This window comes from Helicoverpa zea, chromosome 10, assembly GCF_022581195.2.
Source record: "Helicoverpa zea isolate HzStark_Cry1AcR chromosome 10, ilHelZeax1.1, whole genome shotgun sequence".
Taxonomy (NCBI): domain Eukaryota; kingdom Metazoa; phylum Arthropoda; class Insecta; order Lepidoptera; family Noctuidae; genus Helicoverpa; species Helicoverpa zea.
The window spans coordinates 10,896,779-10,915,456 of record NC_061461.1 but is presented as its reverse complement, the minus strand read 5'-3'; the positions used below and the strand labels follow the sequence as shown (position 1 = coordinate 10,915,456).

Sequence of the window (18,678 nt, the reverse complement as noted above, 5' to 3'; positions counted from 1 at the left end):
GAAATCATCAAATGAGTCCCGCTGTGTGTGCTACGTGAGGGAGTGTCAGACTCTTACCGACTAAAACCCACCATGCCACTGATTATAGTAGACAGACTTCATATAATAGTTTGCCTGATAATCTAAACATGTTATTGATACCTGCCTCGTCTATGGGTTAATATGGGATAATCTTTGGAACCGCTAGTCGGATTTCCAAACTTTCACTGATAGCTATGATGTTTCTGAGTGCCATATTCTATCCCGGTGCAGGCAATAGTTCCACGGGACGCGGGTTAAATCACGGTAAAACGGCTAATTTTAAAATAATATTCATATACCCAAACAGTTTTGATCGTAATATTAAAACTCTTTAATTATTTTAATAAGCATAGTCATCTTCAGTCAGGTCTAAGTTCAGAACTATGATATTATTAGATCTGCTTCCGTGGTCTTTAGATTAAAGCTGGGATAAAACTTCATCTTTGAGGAAAATCTATTTTTCAACTCTTGATGAAGATTTTTTTTATGAAGCTGAATGAGTTTATTTTTCAAAGCTATCGGATAAAATCTTCATAGGTATTTCATTTTAGATTTTTAATCTCTTAATTTTCTTAATTGTTTACAGTAAATAATATGTCGCTGAAAACCAGCGCTGGGACTCTGTCTCGTTTTGGGTCGCAGCATTATGCTGAGCGAGCGCCGTATTGCGCGCTTTAAGACGCATATTTTCCCCTTCTATCATTATTTCTGTATAATGTGCCTAATTTTAAGTGTGTGTATGCATCTATTGTTGCACAATAAAAAATATTTTCTTTCTTTCTATATGTCTAGGGTAAGTGTGAAAATACAACTGTAATACTAAATCGTCTTAGTTCTGACTGACATACAGATATAACAAGGAATGTCAAGTAAGCCAAGACCATTTGGTTCCAGGATCTGAAATGTAATCCATTATTACCTACGTACACTAAGTCCAACGTTGTATGTAATTCAGTACAAATTCTAGGAGGCTTTTAGTGCTTAATACTCAGTAGGTATACTAGGAATGCCATCCAACCAGAAACTTGTTGGACTTAACATGTCATGAGGTGAATCATGTATACTCTGTGTAGATATTAGCTACTACATCTCGTCGAATAGGCATGCAAACGCAATATCTAGGTATATCAATATAACATGCGTTTTAAGAGAAAAATAATCCAATAAAAGGTAACGCACATTTTCTTCAATTTAATTCAGAATGAAGGTCCTTTATTATATTTTCTTTCAAAAAAGAAAATTCATATTTCATGTTAAATGAGAACTTTAATTTGGACAAGGAATTACATTAATAATTCAAACAGCATACATGTATAATCTTCTTTATTTCATTATCCAAGAGAAATATTAAACAGTTCCTTTTTATATCAATACATAATATAAATAAATGGGATCTTCAACTTGACTTATTGAAATAATAAAATAATTTCTAAATAAATTATACAAAAAATCCTAACATTATTTATTACAATTATTGAAAGTCACTATCAAAGAATTTATTTACAACTTTTAGGCCAGCTAATGTAAGAAACGCTAGTATCTCAAATGCTATAATACTCTTCTATTACAATTATATTGATTTTTATATTATATCGTGTCATATAAACTTATATATAAATGTATAACAAATAATTACATTAAAATACTTATATGACTAAAATAAATTATTTCATCTTCGTAAAGTAATCACGAAAAACATTAAGCGAGAAATAAATCAATTTTAAATTATAGTTTTATTTTTACAATTCAATTATGAATGTCAAGATATAATAAATTAAGTTTTGAACATTTTTCACTGCACAGAAAGCTCAGAAAACCCAAATGCGATTTCGATAAACTAAAAAATAAAATACATTTATTATTTAATGGTTTCGTATATATTAGCAGTTTACGTTATCTATTTAGTCTATACAGCATTATGGTCCTAATTTATACATTACTTTACCAATATTTATTGAGCTTACAATATTATTGATTGTTCGTTACATTCAAAAATTAGGTACTTTTCAAAACGATGCTCTTTTTAATGAAAAAAGAGAAATTATTCATATGAGGTGCTTAAAGCAACGGCCGTACACCTATCATAAAATTAAAACGGTAAATTTTAATAAGGACACCGTTGATAAACGCACGGTGAATGAATGTTGCAATACTGGGGGCCGTTACCATAAATTTTGCGTACATGAGCGCGGCTATGGGACCGACCCTTATTCTGTTTGACGTTTTTTATTGTTTGTATCAGGTACTTTTAAAAAAGGTTCATCATTTGTGTTCATGAACAATTCTTTATGCTGCATATACAGAGTGCAAGTATCTTGCGATGTTGAGGCACATGAGCAGGTTACATGCATTTTCAAAACGTGTGAGTCCAGTGACTGGCGCATGTACCAAAGCGAAATACCCACCCGCGTGCTCTTGTCACTTGTCAATTGTCACTTGCACCGTGTAGATGCACCCTTAGCATGAAAAACACAACAAAAATTATGTAATTTTACCTTCGTTTCAACGTTTTACAATCGTCCTTTCGTACATACAATCTTACTTGGCTACGTTGCTCCAAATTTGACGGTGATATAATCTTCTAAATCCCAGTTACGTTTCGTGTGTTGTGACATAAGGTGTGGAGATGCCAGCCACTTGGCTGGAACACTGATTCTGAGCTTGGCCGGCTTTTGGCACCAACACCAGCTGTTCGAGATCGCCCTGTCAGCAGTATACTAGTGTTATAATCGGATAAGGCATGCGAAACGGGTGAAAGACTTTATGTAACGTTTTGTTATGAGCATTCTGTTGTTTGTTGGGAATGATAACGTGGTAACTAGCTTTTATGTATATAGAAAATATTAAGATTATTTATTTATGTTTTTATATTCAGCAATAATAACAATTTATTGAGCTTTTGTAAATTATAATAACAAAAGTAACCATTTTAGCTAGAGGTAAATAATGTTACCCCTTCAAAGAGATTTTGGGTAGACGTTTTTACCTTTTACCTAACTACAAAGAACGTCAAAATTACTGAGATTTAATTTAAAAATAGCTTTCTGTTAGACACAAAGGGGATCGAAATAGGTGCAACAAATATTTTAGTTGGACCGAAATAATGTCTTTATAAAAAATATATGAGAAGCCCGTATTTAAATATGATATTATGATAGCTATCGACAAAAAATTTTGAACATAAAACCTTGTAAATTTTATTTTATATTTTTATAGGCTCTATTGTTAAACAAAATGTGGTATTTTTCAGCAATATTTAGGTTTATCAAAAGTAATTTAGAAAAGACATTCAAAATTAATTACGCTGTTACAATAATATAAATAAATATCTGCCTCCCAGTCTATATTATATCTGTAAATAGATCTGCTATCTATTAGGGAAAGTCTAACAGTAAGGCACACTTCAGTAAATAGTTATGTACAAAACCCTTACAGATTACTCTACCAATTAACATCAAAAGAAGACCTAATTAACTTAACCACACAATTTATCTCCAACTATTTACCTAATCCTAAGCAAACGAATCATGACGTCTCTCGTTCCGTATTTTTTTTTAATATAATACTGTTGGGACACCTTTTCACACGCGGTCTGTTAGCTCCGTGTAAGTTATTAATTCACTTATGTTATGGGTCCTAACAAAATTTTTACACTACCCATAGCTACATTTTATACATATTTATAAATACCTATTATAACACCCAGACCACTGCCAACAAGCATGCTCATCACACAAATGTCGACCGAGCCGGGAATCGAACCCGCTTCGGCAGTCCGCCACCATTGCGCCATCGAGGTCGTCTATTATTTAATGAAATAATCCTCATACTCACTGAGAAGAGATATCCTATAATGAGGTCAGCATCCCTCGGTGTGTCGAGAGCATCTTTCTCGAGAACATCAGTTCTAAGCCAGCGACAGTCGACATACGCACGTACTGTGTTGTCATCGTGAACACTGTGGACAAAGGTGACGTGAGTTTTTAATGTTGGTTGCCGTATCCTAGCTGTTATGAGTCATTATTTGTGGGATAATAATTATTTTTGTTTTTATTTACAGGAATATATTGTGTCAATTATTATACTGTTTTTTTTTTGTTGAAAAGGGAATACATCTATACTACATAAATACGTAAAGTCGCCGAAGCTGCTGAACCGATTTAAAAAATCTTTATTTGTTGGAAAGGTACTCTCTTCCCAAGTACATTTACCACACATTAACAACATAAGCTGTATATTTTTATCTCGGTACGGGCAGATAGTTAGTACGAGACGCGGGTGAAACCGTAGGAAAATGGTAAGTAATAATCGGCTAATATCCAATAATATAAAGTGTGTTAAAAGAACAAGTAGAAAATTTCGAGACCATGAACCTTTCGAAAAGACCTTCAACATCTTCCCCAAACTAAAACATTAACCATTTATAACGTATTTTCTTACACAACAAACTAAGTTATTTCATTTCTCTGTAACCCTTATCGAAGTATTCCTTTTACGTTATAGCTGATAGGGTTATATCTCCGTAGAGGCTGGTAGCTCGACTATTCAGTTCCCTATAGTGTGATTCTATCTTCCATCCAGTGTGATTCCGGCCTTTTTTTATAGAAACAAGATACTCCAAGTTCGGATTGACATTAAAACTATCTTGGTTTCTCTTGGGAAGGAAAGTATGTGAATAAATGCGTGTTCAGGGCCTTATTTTTTGGTCTGCGATAAGAATTTGGACCATATTTCTAGCTCTATAGAGTACATTATCATTTAAAATATTAAATCCAAATTTATGATGGGAAAAGTTGTGAATATTTTCAGTAGGTGTAATTTTTAACAAAAAATAATTAAGCAGGTAATTTAAAATTAACGTTTGGAAAATTAAATGAGAAAATAATTGCAACGAACAAATATTTATCGTAATTCTCCAATTAGTATAGCGGATTTTAAAGAACCGTCATGTCTGCCCAGCATTCCATTTAACCGTATTTACAAAAGAGGATTACAGATATTTCACGACTGAATTGAAATTTCATTCGTGTCAAAGATTACATGAAATGTATTGAGAGTTAAATCATTTTTGTACGATTCATTTTGATGTTAAAAGTGTTTCATTTAAATAAAATTTCATATTGATTTTCAACCACATTCATAAGTATTTGGATTAATTAAGAGATTTAAAAAATTAAGTTGAGTATACTAATAACTATTTTAATTATACAAGGTGTTGATTTGCATTTGTGCCATACGTCAGGAGGAGGACCAGAAATACGTAAATAATCGATTGGAATTACAGTAGACGGGAAATAGCTAATATGCACTGCTTTTTTTGTCATTGTAATGTCGTAGTATTTCAGAAGTAATCTAATTTTATGAATGAAATTTATGGATAATCGATGCGTTTGCGTTTGTGTGAGGGCGCAGCACGGTTCTAAGGCCAGTAACACACGCGCCAAGTTTAATTACGGCTAGATGACATAGACGGAATTCCGAAAAAAAAAAATTACGTACCAATTTTTTTGTTGATTTGGGTCCAGAATCATGAGCATAATTACGTCCTTGAATATGGCACGGATGCAAATCAACAGCTTGTATAGTAGTATTCAGTTTTGTTTTTCATTACATGGTTTCTCATAATATACATGACATTCATAGCATATTATGTATTTATTTAGATTAGACAGGCTGTACTTATGACTAAATACATACAAATTAATATCTATACGTAAATCATTTTGCAATCACACTTATTCATATAAAGAAATATGTACAAAAATGTTTAATTAAACGTCTGAAACACTAACATTTCCTTGAAGTTTTCATTTCGCTTCACACAAAATTAAATAAGTGTCATGGCCGCTACGTAATGGGATAACGAGATTTTCTAACTGGGTCCTTGTTTATTTAAACTATGTCAGTGTTTGCTGTTTGTGTTTCTTTGAGATAACTAATTTTGTTAAGTTACGGACATTTTGCCTTTAAAGTTAGGTCAACTAATATACTTATAGTGTTCATTTATTGCCAAAATGGCAGGTTTCTTCGTCAACAACGGCCCATTCATCACAAGCAAAATATATATACACACATATTTTTCTACGATTTTATACTAATGTCTTATGTAGTATAATTTACTTTATTATGTAGTATTCGTGGTGCTTTTAAGTCTATAAACTTTATTTGTTATACAAAATTTTTCAATATGTTTCGGGCTTCAATTCGTGATAAACACTGATCTTTGCGAAACACTGTCTCCCAAGATATAGGATAACCTAGTTTCAGAGGCAGAGTTTGAACTCATTGTGTACAGATTAATATAGCATACCGAATGTTTGCGTTTTGTGTAAATGTTTCTGTTTTTTGGGAAATAAAGATATATTATTATTATTATAAAGAAAAATTGGTAAAATAAAAACTAGTGGCATTCACTTATTGTTATTTTACATTGTACAGTCTATCACAAAAAAATAAAACCACTTTTTGAATTTCAAAATCAAATTACTAAAAAAAAATCTCGAAAATGAATAATATTCACAAAAATAGTATATCTGATTTCTGTGAATACATTTGATGTGTTTAAAGTTACCATATGTTACAGCTGCAATTAATATTTCAATTGAAAAACGTTTTTGAAGTTCACAATATATTTTTATGGGTGACTGTACTCGTGTAGTTCTGTGAAAGTTAATTACTTTTAACGCGTGTGAAATATACACCAAGTAATTATTTTTGACCGCAGTGTGTAAAGTGCTGGCTTCGATTCGTGGACGTGTTTGGTCGTTCAGTTACTTATCATGGTTTTTCGTATTTGATTTTATTACAAACAAAACAAATACCTATCTAGTGTGTTCTTCGTCATGAACCCACTCTTTGGACCTCTTCAACTGGTTTGACGTTTCAAAAGGTATTTATATAAGGTCAATAAGATTTTTTTAAAATGCCTACTTTGAGAGTCCGAGTTTCATATGATTTGATTACATAAACACAAGGAAACATTCTTCCATAAAACAAACAAAGTGTAAAAATCTTTAGATTTTTGGGTTCCGAACTAAACATAAGCCAAAACAATCAAGTCTCATTTCGAAGACTAAAAGCATACATACCTGATAGCAATATGATGCCAGCGAAAGTCATACAACGGTACGGCTAAGTAAATAGATCGGGATGTGCCCGACCCGGCGTGGACCAGTCGTGCCGCCCCTCGGCCAGCCAGCTCCAAAGATAGGAAGGAGCCCGTGCGTCTCCGAGACCGAAGGGAGAAGAGGGTCCCTTGCCCGTAACCTCCACTCTGTCAGAAATAAGGAAAATTTGAACTTTTGTCAACTAAGCTCATCAAAGGCCACCGCGGTAAATTTCGAAAATGGCGGCAGTTGGCAGAACTTGCTCAATGTTTAAAAATAATTAAGATTTGTATATTTGTTTTTCGTAATTTGGCTTGATCATCGGTTACAATGTTTTTAACCAAAGTTTTTTTTTAAGTCGAGATGGTTTCGTAGCATTTTAAATTTTTATCAACTAGACTAGTTTTGGTAACTAAATATAACATTATTACATTCAATAACATTTTTCAGTGAACTAATGCCTTTTTGCATTATAAAAAACTTTCATGGAAAAACAGTTTGATTCCGCAAAGTCTTCAATTTAATGAAAGCTTTTGTTTCGTGAGATTTTATAATTGTAAGTTCTGATTTACAATAGAAACCAAGAATACAAATCGTAATTTCATAAAGCAATAATGAGGGGCAATACCATTCCGAAATCGCTTAGCAAAACATGTTTTGTTGAATCAAACGTAAACAAACAAAACAAACACTTTTGAAGAACTGGTGGTGCAGTGTTGTTACACCACCATACCCGTATGGTGGGCTGTATCGAAGGACCGTAGCGGGTGCGGGAAAATAGCTTGGTCGGTGATTAGGCGAACCGAGACACAGTATGAGTGAAGCTAAAGGGGTTTGGTGAAAGGAAAAAGGACTTACTTGCGCTGGATGGTGGACGAGCACGTTGTCGCAGGCCTGCGATGCTGTTTCCTCTACGCGTAGGTTAAATACACTGTCACTCACGATTAGTTCTTGTGTGCCGGCTACACTAACACTGATTTTAAGCGGTTTGAGATGAAGCGGTGCGGTTATTTAATTTATTTTTACATAAAATGCGGAGCGGTGTCGCGGTGATTCGAAAAGTTTTCGGAATACAACGGCGGGAGCGTTGCGGCGCTAGTCGCGCCGAGAGTTGGTGCGCGCGGCGCATCTTCCTTCTCTTTCTGGTGTATTGTAGCGGGATAGGAGGGAAAGGGAAGGATAGCCAACTCATACTTTGCGGTTGCGGAAGTATAAAATGTTCGAAAAGATGCGTTCAGAAATTGCATTAGAAACAATATAGTTAATGAAATTAAAAATGTAAAACTTGCGCGAGCATTCTCCCCGGCTTTGAGGATATGTAATATTCTCAAAAGGAAATTAAAGAAATTGAAAGTAAGTATACTGAGTAAAGTAAAGCTAATATTAAGTTTGGATTACGCGGTAATATTATTGAGATGGTAAAGGACATAGTTTGACAACAGGTCTCTTAAAAGAGCCACTGCATGTCTTCACCATGGCTACGCGGGTTGTCCCATCCTTGCCGGGAAAAACTTCGGTTATTACACCCATTGGCCAACGTAAAGGAGGAAGATCATCTTGATGTATGAGAACCACTGTACCAATTTTAATATTGTCTACAGCATTCAACCATTTTTGTCTAACTTGAAGATTATGTAAATATTCTATACGCCAGCGTTTCCAGTAGCTACAAATCATTTGGTCAAGTAATTTCTTGCGGCAAGTTAGAGACTTCGTTGTGTCGGGAACATCCACGACAGGCAAGGAAGTTAATGGAGAAGCCATTATAAAATGCGCGGGGGTAAGCGGTTCTGGATACGGATCCTCATTCAGGACACAAAGCGGTCTCGAGTTTAGAACTGCCTCAATCTCGGTGAGAACAGTCGAAAGCTCCTCATAGGTAAGAAGTTGGGAACCAATAACGCGGTATAAATGAGTTTTTATAGATTTTATATTAGATTCCCACAACCCTCCAAAGTGGGGAGCGCGGGGTGGAATCATTTTCCAGTCTATGCGGTAGCGGTCAGCAAATAATTCTTGCAATTGAGCCTTGGCTCCTACGAAATTTGTTCCGTTGTCTGAATATAGACAAGAAACTGGTCCTCTGCGGGAAATAAATCTTTTAAAAGCGGAGATAAATGTATCAGATGATAAGTCTGTGACTAATTCAATATGAACTGCCTTGGTAACAAAACAAATGAATAGGCATATGTAAGCCTTTTGACTTTTTTGACCGCGGCGTCTACATAAAGTTATTTTGATGGGACCAGCATAGTCCACACCCGTATGAACAAAAGCTTTAGTCTCTTGTACGCGACAAGCGGGTAAATCAGCCATTTTTGGGCTGGAGTGACAAGGAGAAAGTTTAAAACAGAAGTTACAAGCATGTAATCTCTTTCTTATAACACCTCTAGAAGAGAGGATCCAATATTTTTGTCGCAAAAGAGAAGTCAAAACATTTGCGCCAGTGTGGCAATGAACGCGGTGATAATAATCTATTAGAATATGTGTAAATTTATCGCCTTTTGGCAAGAGTGCGGGATGCTGAGCCTCATAGGGAAGATCAGCATTGGAAAGCCTGCCTCCGATTCTAATTATACCCTGCTCGTCTATAAAAAGGTCGAGTTTTTTAAATTGTGTGGAAAGTTTTTTATTGTTAATTTCATCGTAGATATGTTTAAAGTGATGTCGTTGAACGCAACGAATCAAATAAGTCTCAGCGGCAGCTAACTCGCGTACCGTAATAACCTTTTGTAATTTGTCATAAGGAATGAGGCGCAAAAATCTCAGAATGTATACTATTATGTGTAATATTTTATTTAGCGAGGAAATTTTTTGAGAAAGGTTATATATTAAATTGATTTCAGAAGCGGTAGTAACTAACGTTAAAGTTTTACTATTAAATTCAGGTAATTGTTCGTTGCATGAAGACACAAAAGGAGTGATAGGCCACTCAGCGGTTGGGAGCATAAGCCACTCAGGGCCATGCCACCATAAATCGTGATTTAAAATCTGTTCAGGTAGAAGACCTCGAGACAGACAATCACTAGGATTTTCTTTACCGTTAATGTGATAAAAATATTTAGGATCAAGATTTTCTTGACATTTAGCGACGCGGTTACTGACAAAAGTGTTCCATTTGTGCGGTGAGGAATGAATCCATGAAAGCGTAATAGTAGAATCAGAAAAGGCAAATATATTATTAATAGCGGTACGGGAGCGGTAAGTGTCATAAACTAGTTTAATTAATTTTGACAAAAGAAGAGCGGCACATAGCTCTAGACGAGCCAGAGATACGACCTTAACAGGTGCGACTTTGGATTTAGCACACACCAAAGATACGTGTGTGTTACCATTTGTATCAGTGACATGTAAGTATATGACGCAGCCATATGCCTTCATACTGGCGTCAGCAAAACCTACTATATTAATCACGCAACCCATAGAAACGGCTACGTGACGCGGTATCTTTAGCGTAGAAAGTAAAGGCAATTGCTCACTAAATTGCTGGAAGAGATGCACGATAGAATCGGGCGGAGTCTCATCCCAATCCGTATTTAATTTCCATAATTCTTTAATAAGTAGCTTCGCGAATAAAACTACAGGAGCAACAAAACCTAGAACATCCCACAGACGAGCAACCGTGGAAAGTATGGAACGTTTAGTGCAACGTTTATCTAAGTCAGATGTGGTAAAAGTGAAACAATCTTCAGAAGGAATCCATTTGAGTCCGAGAATTTTTATATTGTCCCCATCAGAGAAGTTAATGGAAGAGCGGTTAGAATGTGGAACGGCATCAAGTAGTTCCGGAGAGTTACTTGCCCACTTCACAAGGTCAAAGCCCCCGGCCTTAAATAAGTCGATGAGTTCAGCGGAAAGAACCTTGGCTTCCTCCAGTGAAGGAATAGAATAAGCCAGGTCATCCATGTAAAGATCATGCGAAGCAACGATGGACGCGCGAGGGAAACGATGTTTTTCATCCTCTGATAGCTGGCGCACAGTGCGCATGGCTAGAAAGGGACTGGACTTCAGACCAAATGCGACGCGATTAAATTGAAACTCGCGAATAGGTTCTGCGGTATTAAAGCGAAATAATATTTTTTGGTATTTTCTATGCTCATCAATAACAGCCACTTGAAGATACATTTGTTTTAAATCAGATGTAACTGCTATAGGAAACAATCGGAAATCTAAAAGTAATAAAAATATATCAGCCTGTAAATTCGGCCCTGTATGCAACAGATCATTCAATGACACGCCATTGTGAGACTTAGCACTTGCGTCAAGGACAATGCGGACTTTTGTGGTTTGTTTATCATCTCTAATAACAGGGTGATGCGGTATATAATAACCTACTGATTTATCAGAGGAACTAGACGTAATTTCTGTTAAATAATTTTGATCGAGATATTCTTTAATTATTTTGTTATAACTATCGCGCAAAGCAGGGTCGCGAAGTTTAGTATTTTCTAAATGAATAAAACGTCGATAAGCGACAGCATAAGAATTTCCAAGTGAATCTGGATTTTTACAAAAAGGTAACGCGGTACAATACCTACCACTAGCGTCGCGTGACACAGAAGAAGCGTACAACTGCTCACACTCAAGTTCGGCAGGGCTCATGAAAGATTTTGAAGGTACTTCTTCGATGTTCCAAAATTTATGTAAAGATTCTTCTAAAGTAAGAAAACAATGAGTATTATCGATGTTTAATGCGGTAGAAAAATATGAGGCAGTATTTAATTCACTGGATGCGGGACTATAATTTTTGTTAGATAAACTAGCGGGTACCTCACCCATAAGAATGTAACCAAACACGGTTTCAATAGCGGACGGCGCGGTAGGTGAGATAATTTTGTTATTTAATAATAAATACGGGAACAGCTTTGCCCCTAGTAGCAATTCCACCTCACCAGGTATATGCCATAGTGGGTCAGCGAGCGGTAAATCGAACAAATGTTGCACTGTAGAAGTGTCAACAAAGTGAGATGGTAAGTTATCTGTTATGCAATCGACAACAAGCGCGGTAATTTTGAAAGAAACTGTTTTATCTTTCGCGGAAACAGTTATATCAACGTAACCTAAGATAGGACGCGATGAGGTTCCAACGCCCTTTATAAATGAATTTGAAAGCGGGTTAATATCTAATTGCAGTTTTTTACAACAAGCGGACGTAATTATATTATTTTGAGAAGCATTATCTATTAAACATCTGACAGAAATGTATTTATTATGTTTAGTGTCCACGTATACTTGCGCAGTCGAAAGAAGTATTGTAGAACGCGGTGTTTTACCTACGCTAGCGCATGCACATAACGCCACCTGTTGCGAGGTCGCGGAACTAGCGACAGCGGCGGCCGACTCAACCGTGGGCGCGCGAGAAGGCTGCGTTTGCGAGTTATTATTATCAAGATGTAAAAGTGAATGATGCTTCTTATTACACTGTTTACAAGTATGTATAGATTTACACTGTGAAGCAGTGTGCGTAGCACTAAGACAGTTTACACATCCCCGTTTGGTTTTAATAAAATCCAAACGCGAATTGGGTGAAAGCGATTGAAAAGATGGACAAATATAAAGTTTAAAATGATCATGTTTACTGCAATACAAACAAGACTGGTTATTATTGTCACAAGTAACGAAAGTATGTACCGTGCTAGTATCACGTAACTGAGTACGCGGCGCGGGAGAAATACTTTTATTAGGGTGATTACTCACTAGAGCGTATCGAGATGATGTTGTGCGATCTAATATTTTAACTTGCGATTTTATACATTCAACGAAATCCGTGTAAGTAGGAATCTCCTCATCTCTCATATGCATTTCAAATAATTGTACTGTAGCAGGATCTAATTTTTTCAAAGCTAAATTTAATAAAATAAAATCTTTTAGGTCTTTGATCTGTAATTGTTCTAAAGCTGAAACTGACGCGTGAAAACTTTCTATGAAATTATTCAATGAAATAGAATTGTTAATGGCGGGTTTAATATTGAAAATATTAGAAAGATAATGCGAACCAAGTGCCCGTTTATCTTGGTATTTTTTTACTAAACTGTCCCAAATAGCTGAGTAATTTTCTCCGCACGGAATAATTCCGGCGGTAATTTGTAAAGCGTTGCCTTTGAGACTACCTACTAAATATTGAACTCGTTGGGAATCTGTAAGATTAGAGTTATTGTGGATATTTGATTTAAATGATTCATAGAAAACCGGCCAGTTATTTATTTTACCATCAAAGGAAGGAATGTGAATCGGTGGTAGTTTGACTACACCTTTATTTTGCGCGGCGCTCTCGTGCGACGTTGAGCTTGTCGACGATTTTGAACGATAAGTAATGATAAGAGAACGAACTCGTTCTACCCGAGTGTAAACACCGTCGAATGAGATGAGGCTACCATATTCGACTGTATGATCAGGATTTAATTGTAAAAGGTATGCGTTTAGTTTATCAAGGTTGGAACTAAATTCCTGGCGGATTACAGAAAGAATCTCCGTGTCTGCCATGAATGTCTCCGCAGAACGAAGCTCCATATTAGTTATATTTATTTTCTTAGAAGATTCATACAATGAAGTTAAGCGTTCGTAAATAGCATTGTTTTTAGCTTGCAGTATTTTAACTTTTATTTTGATATCCTCCATGTTGGTAGGTAGGAAGGAATAGTAAGAAAAGATGGCGTGTAAAATAGGTATTTAGCTGTTGACTAAACAAAAGAATGCGGTTGAAATATAAGTTTGTACTTATGTTAACTGAAGGAATTTACTAATATTAGTGGTATTTACCTATGCTATTACAATGCAGTAGGTATTAAGTTGATACAGTAGTTCTCAGTCAAACAAGTAGGTAAGTACCTAGCGGGAATGTTCGAGAATGCACGCGTACAATATGACGATTTTACGAAATTAGGTATTTAGACCTAAAGCCCAGGTAAAAGACCTATAGAATGCGGGAAAATAATGAGAAAAGATCACTGATTCTTGGGATCCGGGTCGATTTGGACCAGAAAAAATGGTGGTGCAGTGTTGTTACACCACCATACCCGTATGGTGGGCTGTATCGAAGGACCGTAGCGGGTGCGGGAAAATAGCTTGGTCGGTGATTAGGCGAACCGAGACACAGTATGAGTGAAGCTAAAGGGGTTTGGTGAAAGGAAAAAGGACTTACTTGCGCTGGATGGTGGACGAGCACGTTGTCGCAGGCCTGCGATGCTGTTTCCTCTACGCGTAGGTTAAATACACTGTCACTCACGATTAGTTCTTGTGTGCCGGCTACACTAACACTGATTTTAAGCGGTTTGAGATGAAGCGGTGCGGTTATTTAATTTATTTTTACATAAAATGCGGAGCGGTGTCGCGGTGATTCGAAAAGTTTTCGGAATACAACGGCGGGAGCGTTGCGGCGCTAGTCGCGCCGAGAGTTGGTGCGCGCGGCGCATCTTCCTTCTCTTTCTGGTGTATTGTAGCGGGATAGGAGGGAAAGGGAAGGATAGCCAACTCATACTTTGCGGTTGCGGAAGTATAAAATGTTCGAAAAGATGCGTTCAGAAATTGCATTAGAAACAATATAGTTAATGAAATTAAAAATGTAAAACTTGCGCGAGCAAGAACCATTTCGTTCGCAAACGCTTCTAGATAACGTTATTAATGTTTTATAAAGTTATCATATCAATTCTTTGAGCAATTTACTTGGAAGTCAGCAAAGCAATTTATTATAGAGTATTTGCCTCGCCAAAGGAATAGCTTTATTTCTGCGAAAGCAACGCTGGTTTATTTTGTTTCACCTTGCTGGCTTCAAAGAGGATTTATTTTAAATTTGTGACGGCCTTCGGAAGCCGAACAATCGAAATATAATTAACTCCATCAATGCAAACGTGCCATTAAAATCGGAAAGCAGTGTATTGTTTGATATGAATATGAAAATTAAAATTAACGAACAGACGAAGGTAATTTATGTATAACTAGCTTCTGCCAGCGGTTTCACCCGCATCCCGTAGGAACCTCTGCACGAACCCGGATAAAAAGTAGCCTATAGCCTTTCTCGATAAATGGGCTATCTAACACTGAAAGAATTTTTCAAATCGGACCAGTAGTTCCTGAGATTAGCGCGTTCAAACAAACAAACAAACTCTTCAGCTTTATAATATTAGTATAGATTAAATTTATGCGCGTTAACTTACTTCTGGCCGTAATCTGAGGGAGATGAATAGTGTGAATTCTCTAGGAAACGTCTTCCCCGCAGAGAACAGTTCTGATGACGCAATCCAGATGTAAGAATTGGGTCTAAGACTGAAGGCATGCGGTCGATCCGACACGGGGCCCCACCGAGCCTGGGCTGGGTGGAAATTCCTCCTAGCGCCCGGCGCCAGAGGATTTATTGTACCTGAGAAGAATTAAATTATAATGCATGTTGACGTTATTGCTGCACGGCTGCAGCTTAATTTAAAATTGTTTGATTAGTTTTTGTTGATTAAAATAGTGCTATTATTGCTTGTAAATTAATTTTTAGTTAGTAATGAAGGACGTTTTAATCAAGGTTTTGAATTTAAGTAAGTTTCAATACAATATACTGTGTTCGACTGAAAAAATAATTCAATTACTTTAACATGACGCTGATTGATAAATTAGAAAATGGCACCTGAAAAAATCTCTCACGTGTCTTTACCTAAACCAAATACCAATTACTCAATATCCTCATTAACCCTTTCAATCAAACTGACACATAACGTCGAAAGTCTATTAAAAAATAATTCAGCAACAAGCTGTTTTGAAGGTAAAATCGCTTTATCAAAATGTCACCCACATCATGCATGGTTGATCGAAGTAGTTGGGTAACTTCCAGTCGAGCTATCGATTTCATGCTGTTACGATGTCAGCTAACGAGCTAGTCTAGAAATAATTTAAAATCCAATATTCGTTTACGTTTAGACGGGGAACAGTTTTCTAGTGATGTGGAACGTTTACCAAAATGTTTGCTTTTAAGGTTTCCGATGAAGTGGTTCGGTTGGAGCTTAAATTGAAATTGCTTTTTAGTTACTTGTATGGTTTTGATAAACCTTTCAGGTGTAGAGGCTTTTATGCAAATTTTAATGCAATTGTAGACTAAGTAAAGTATCTTATATAAAATATCATTTGAGGCATTGATTGGTTCAGAATAGAACTTTCCATTACTATTGGCGAAACCAGTTTATGTTTAAATATGATTTGTAAAGTTGCTCAGCCAAGGTTTTTCAATCTCAACCAAGTTAGAGGCTACTAATGCACACTAATTCTCTGTCACGCACAAAATTAAACAACAAACGCTCAAATCTAATCAAACCAAATTGTCGCTACTTTAATTACTACATGTTACCTTCACAGTTGAAAGAGTTACAGGCCCTTCCTTGTTCCCCGTAGCCCTCACAGGTGGGCTTGGCGCAGTATCTCCTGCGGGTCTGCCGACCCCCACCACAGGTCCTACTGCAAGCCCCCCATTCGCCCCACCCGGCCCAACCTGCAATATTGATACATAAACTCTCCGCTTGAAGTTGAATAAATACAAAATGAAAATTAAAAAAAAAACAAACATTTTTTCAGTTTTCATCTCCTGCGGGTCTGGCGCCCCCCTCCGCAGGTTCTACTGCAAGCCCCCTATTTGCCCCACCCAGCCCAACCGGCAATATTGATAGATGAACTCTTCACTTGAAGTTGAAAAGTTTCTTTCAAATTATTATTATCCTTTTTTTTGTTACATAATTTACTCTTTTGTACCTAATTATTATCTCCCATTAACCCGATGGTTGACTGGTGGAGAAAGCCTTGTGGCACTAAGTCCGCCAACGTAATATTTTTGTACATAAAGTATTAATAAATAAAATGAAAAATATCATGTTTAATCTCCTGCGGGTCGAGCGCCCCCCTCCGCAGGTCCTTGCAAGCCCCCCATTCGCCCCACCCGGCCCAACCTGCAATATTGATAGATGAACTCCCCCTGGAAGTTATTGCAATAGTTTTGTTTGCGGGGAACTTTTAGAACGGGTGCTGTGAAATTTCGTTTGTAAACCTTTTGGCTTTCTGTTTTGGTTTGAGTTTGTTTTAGTATTGGAGTTTATTAAATTACTTTGTTGATGGTATTAAAGAATAAATAGTGGAATATTAGCTAATAATTACGGGTCCATGTTTCCTACCGGAAAAAATGTGATATCAATTTAGCTTGTTCAAAAATAGCATATAGGTCTTTAGACCTGCCTAATACATGGTGCTTGGTGCATTAATACTACTTAAATCTTCATAGAAAATATGATGCATTCTTTTATCTTTTCATAACAAACCAAAGGCACGTAAATCAATGCTATAAATGGCAACTCCAAATCTGGGAACACAAGCTCATTTCTCTTACTTCTCTTCAAACTTCAGCACTTAATTGCGAAGTTCGCTCATCTATTTCTTTAGCTTCACAGGTAATTAACAGGTAAATTTCAGTATTCATTAACGAAATTCCTTTAATGGCGTTTTGTCTCCGGTTTCGTTTGAATTAGTGCCTTGCTTAATTAGACTTTTATTGTGGAGATAAAATGGAATATACTATACACGTACTGTGCGAGAATTTTATTTTTAGCTCTAATGGTCAGTAGCTGGGGTGTTATAAAATCCAAGATGAAGTACAAAATATTATGATTGGAGAAGCACGTGTACTTTATATTTTATGATATTTACTGTGTTCTCTTAATTGGCTTTAATTTGTCTTAAAAACTTATTTTATTTTGTGTTAATTTTTGAGAATTTACAACATTAAAATTAAGCTGTACTTTAGCAAAATTGTTAATTAGAACACCTCTTAAAAGTTAACAAGCAAATCAATATTTTTATTTAAGTTTTTAATTTTAAAACAATAGTCATAAATATTTTGAAGTATTGTCAAGAACAAGAGCTACAGTTACAAATACTGTATTCCACCCAATGCAGAATCATGAAGTTTCTTCTTATTTATCTCTGGAGCCTTTAATTATAACCTTATAAGTACTCACCGACAGCGTTCCATATAGCTATATCAACGCCTAAACTCCAGGGTACGGCAGCTGACGTAGCTTCCAGCCACGGCCCGTCAGGCGGCGTGGTCTCCAAGTCTACTGCGGGGTCACTGATCCTCGCGAAGACCACCAGCTCACTCTGTGATGGCGCCATGCTCCAATTGAAGCAGTCACCCAGTTGTGGACTGATTTTGAGGTTTACTTGTCTGTTGACAAAAGGGAGCATTATTTTTGATGGTCTACTGGTGTATGAAGTGAGGCTTGTCATTTAAAATCATGGCCGAATTCAGTCTTCTTCTATTCAGTAATTTTACCCATAATACAAGCTAATGAATAGGTCACTTTAAGGCTAGTCGATCGTGTGAAAGTCGTTCCCTAGAGAGAAGTTGATTTTGAATACGATAGCTGAAGGTAACGCTTAAAGAGATAGGTTATATCTAAGATACTATGAAACTTGTATTTGATTAGTTTGATCGGTCTAAGAGAACGTATCTATTCGGAATCCCACATGAAGTACTAAATATTTGATCGTCATGAAGCAAGTGCTAGTAGACAACGGTACAGAATAG

The 18,678-nt window shown here is 36.3% G+C and overlaps 1 protein-coding gene across 1 annotated transcript in view; it reads right to left on the bottom strand.

Moving 5' to 3' along the window:
• Positions 1 to 1,329: 1,329 nt before the first annotated feature.
• Positions 1,330 to 18,678, bottom strand: part of LOC124633714 — a 70,804-nt gene continuing 53,455 nt past the window's right edge. The window contains exons 4-9 of the mRNA XM_047169024.1: positions 18,107 to 18,315; positions 16,453 to 16,593; positions 15,281 to 15,483; positions 7,110 to 7,294; positions 3,856 to 3,979; positions 1,330 to 2,724 (exon numbers count right to left, since the gene is read on the bottom strand). Coding sequence (XP_047024980.1) covers positions 2,614 to 2,724; positions 3,856 to 3,979; positions 7,110 to 7,294; positions 15,281 to 15,483; positions 16,453 to 16,593; positions 18,107 to 18,315 — 973 coding nt within the window. The 3' untranslated portion in view covers positions 1,330 to 2,613. The remainder of the gene's footprint in view (positions 2,725 to 3,855; positions 3,980 to 7,109; positions 7,295 to 15,280; positions 15,484 to 16,452; positions 16,594 to 18,106; positions 18,316 to 18,678) is intronic.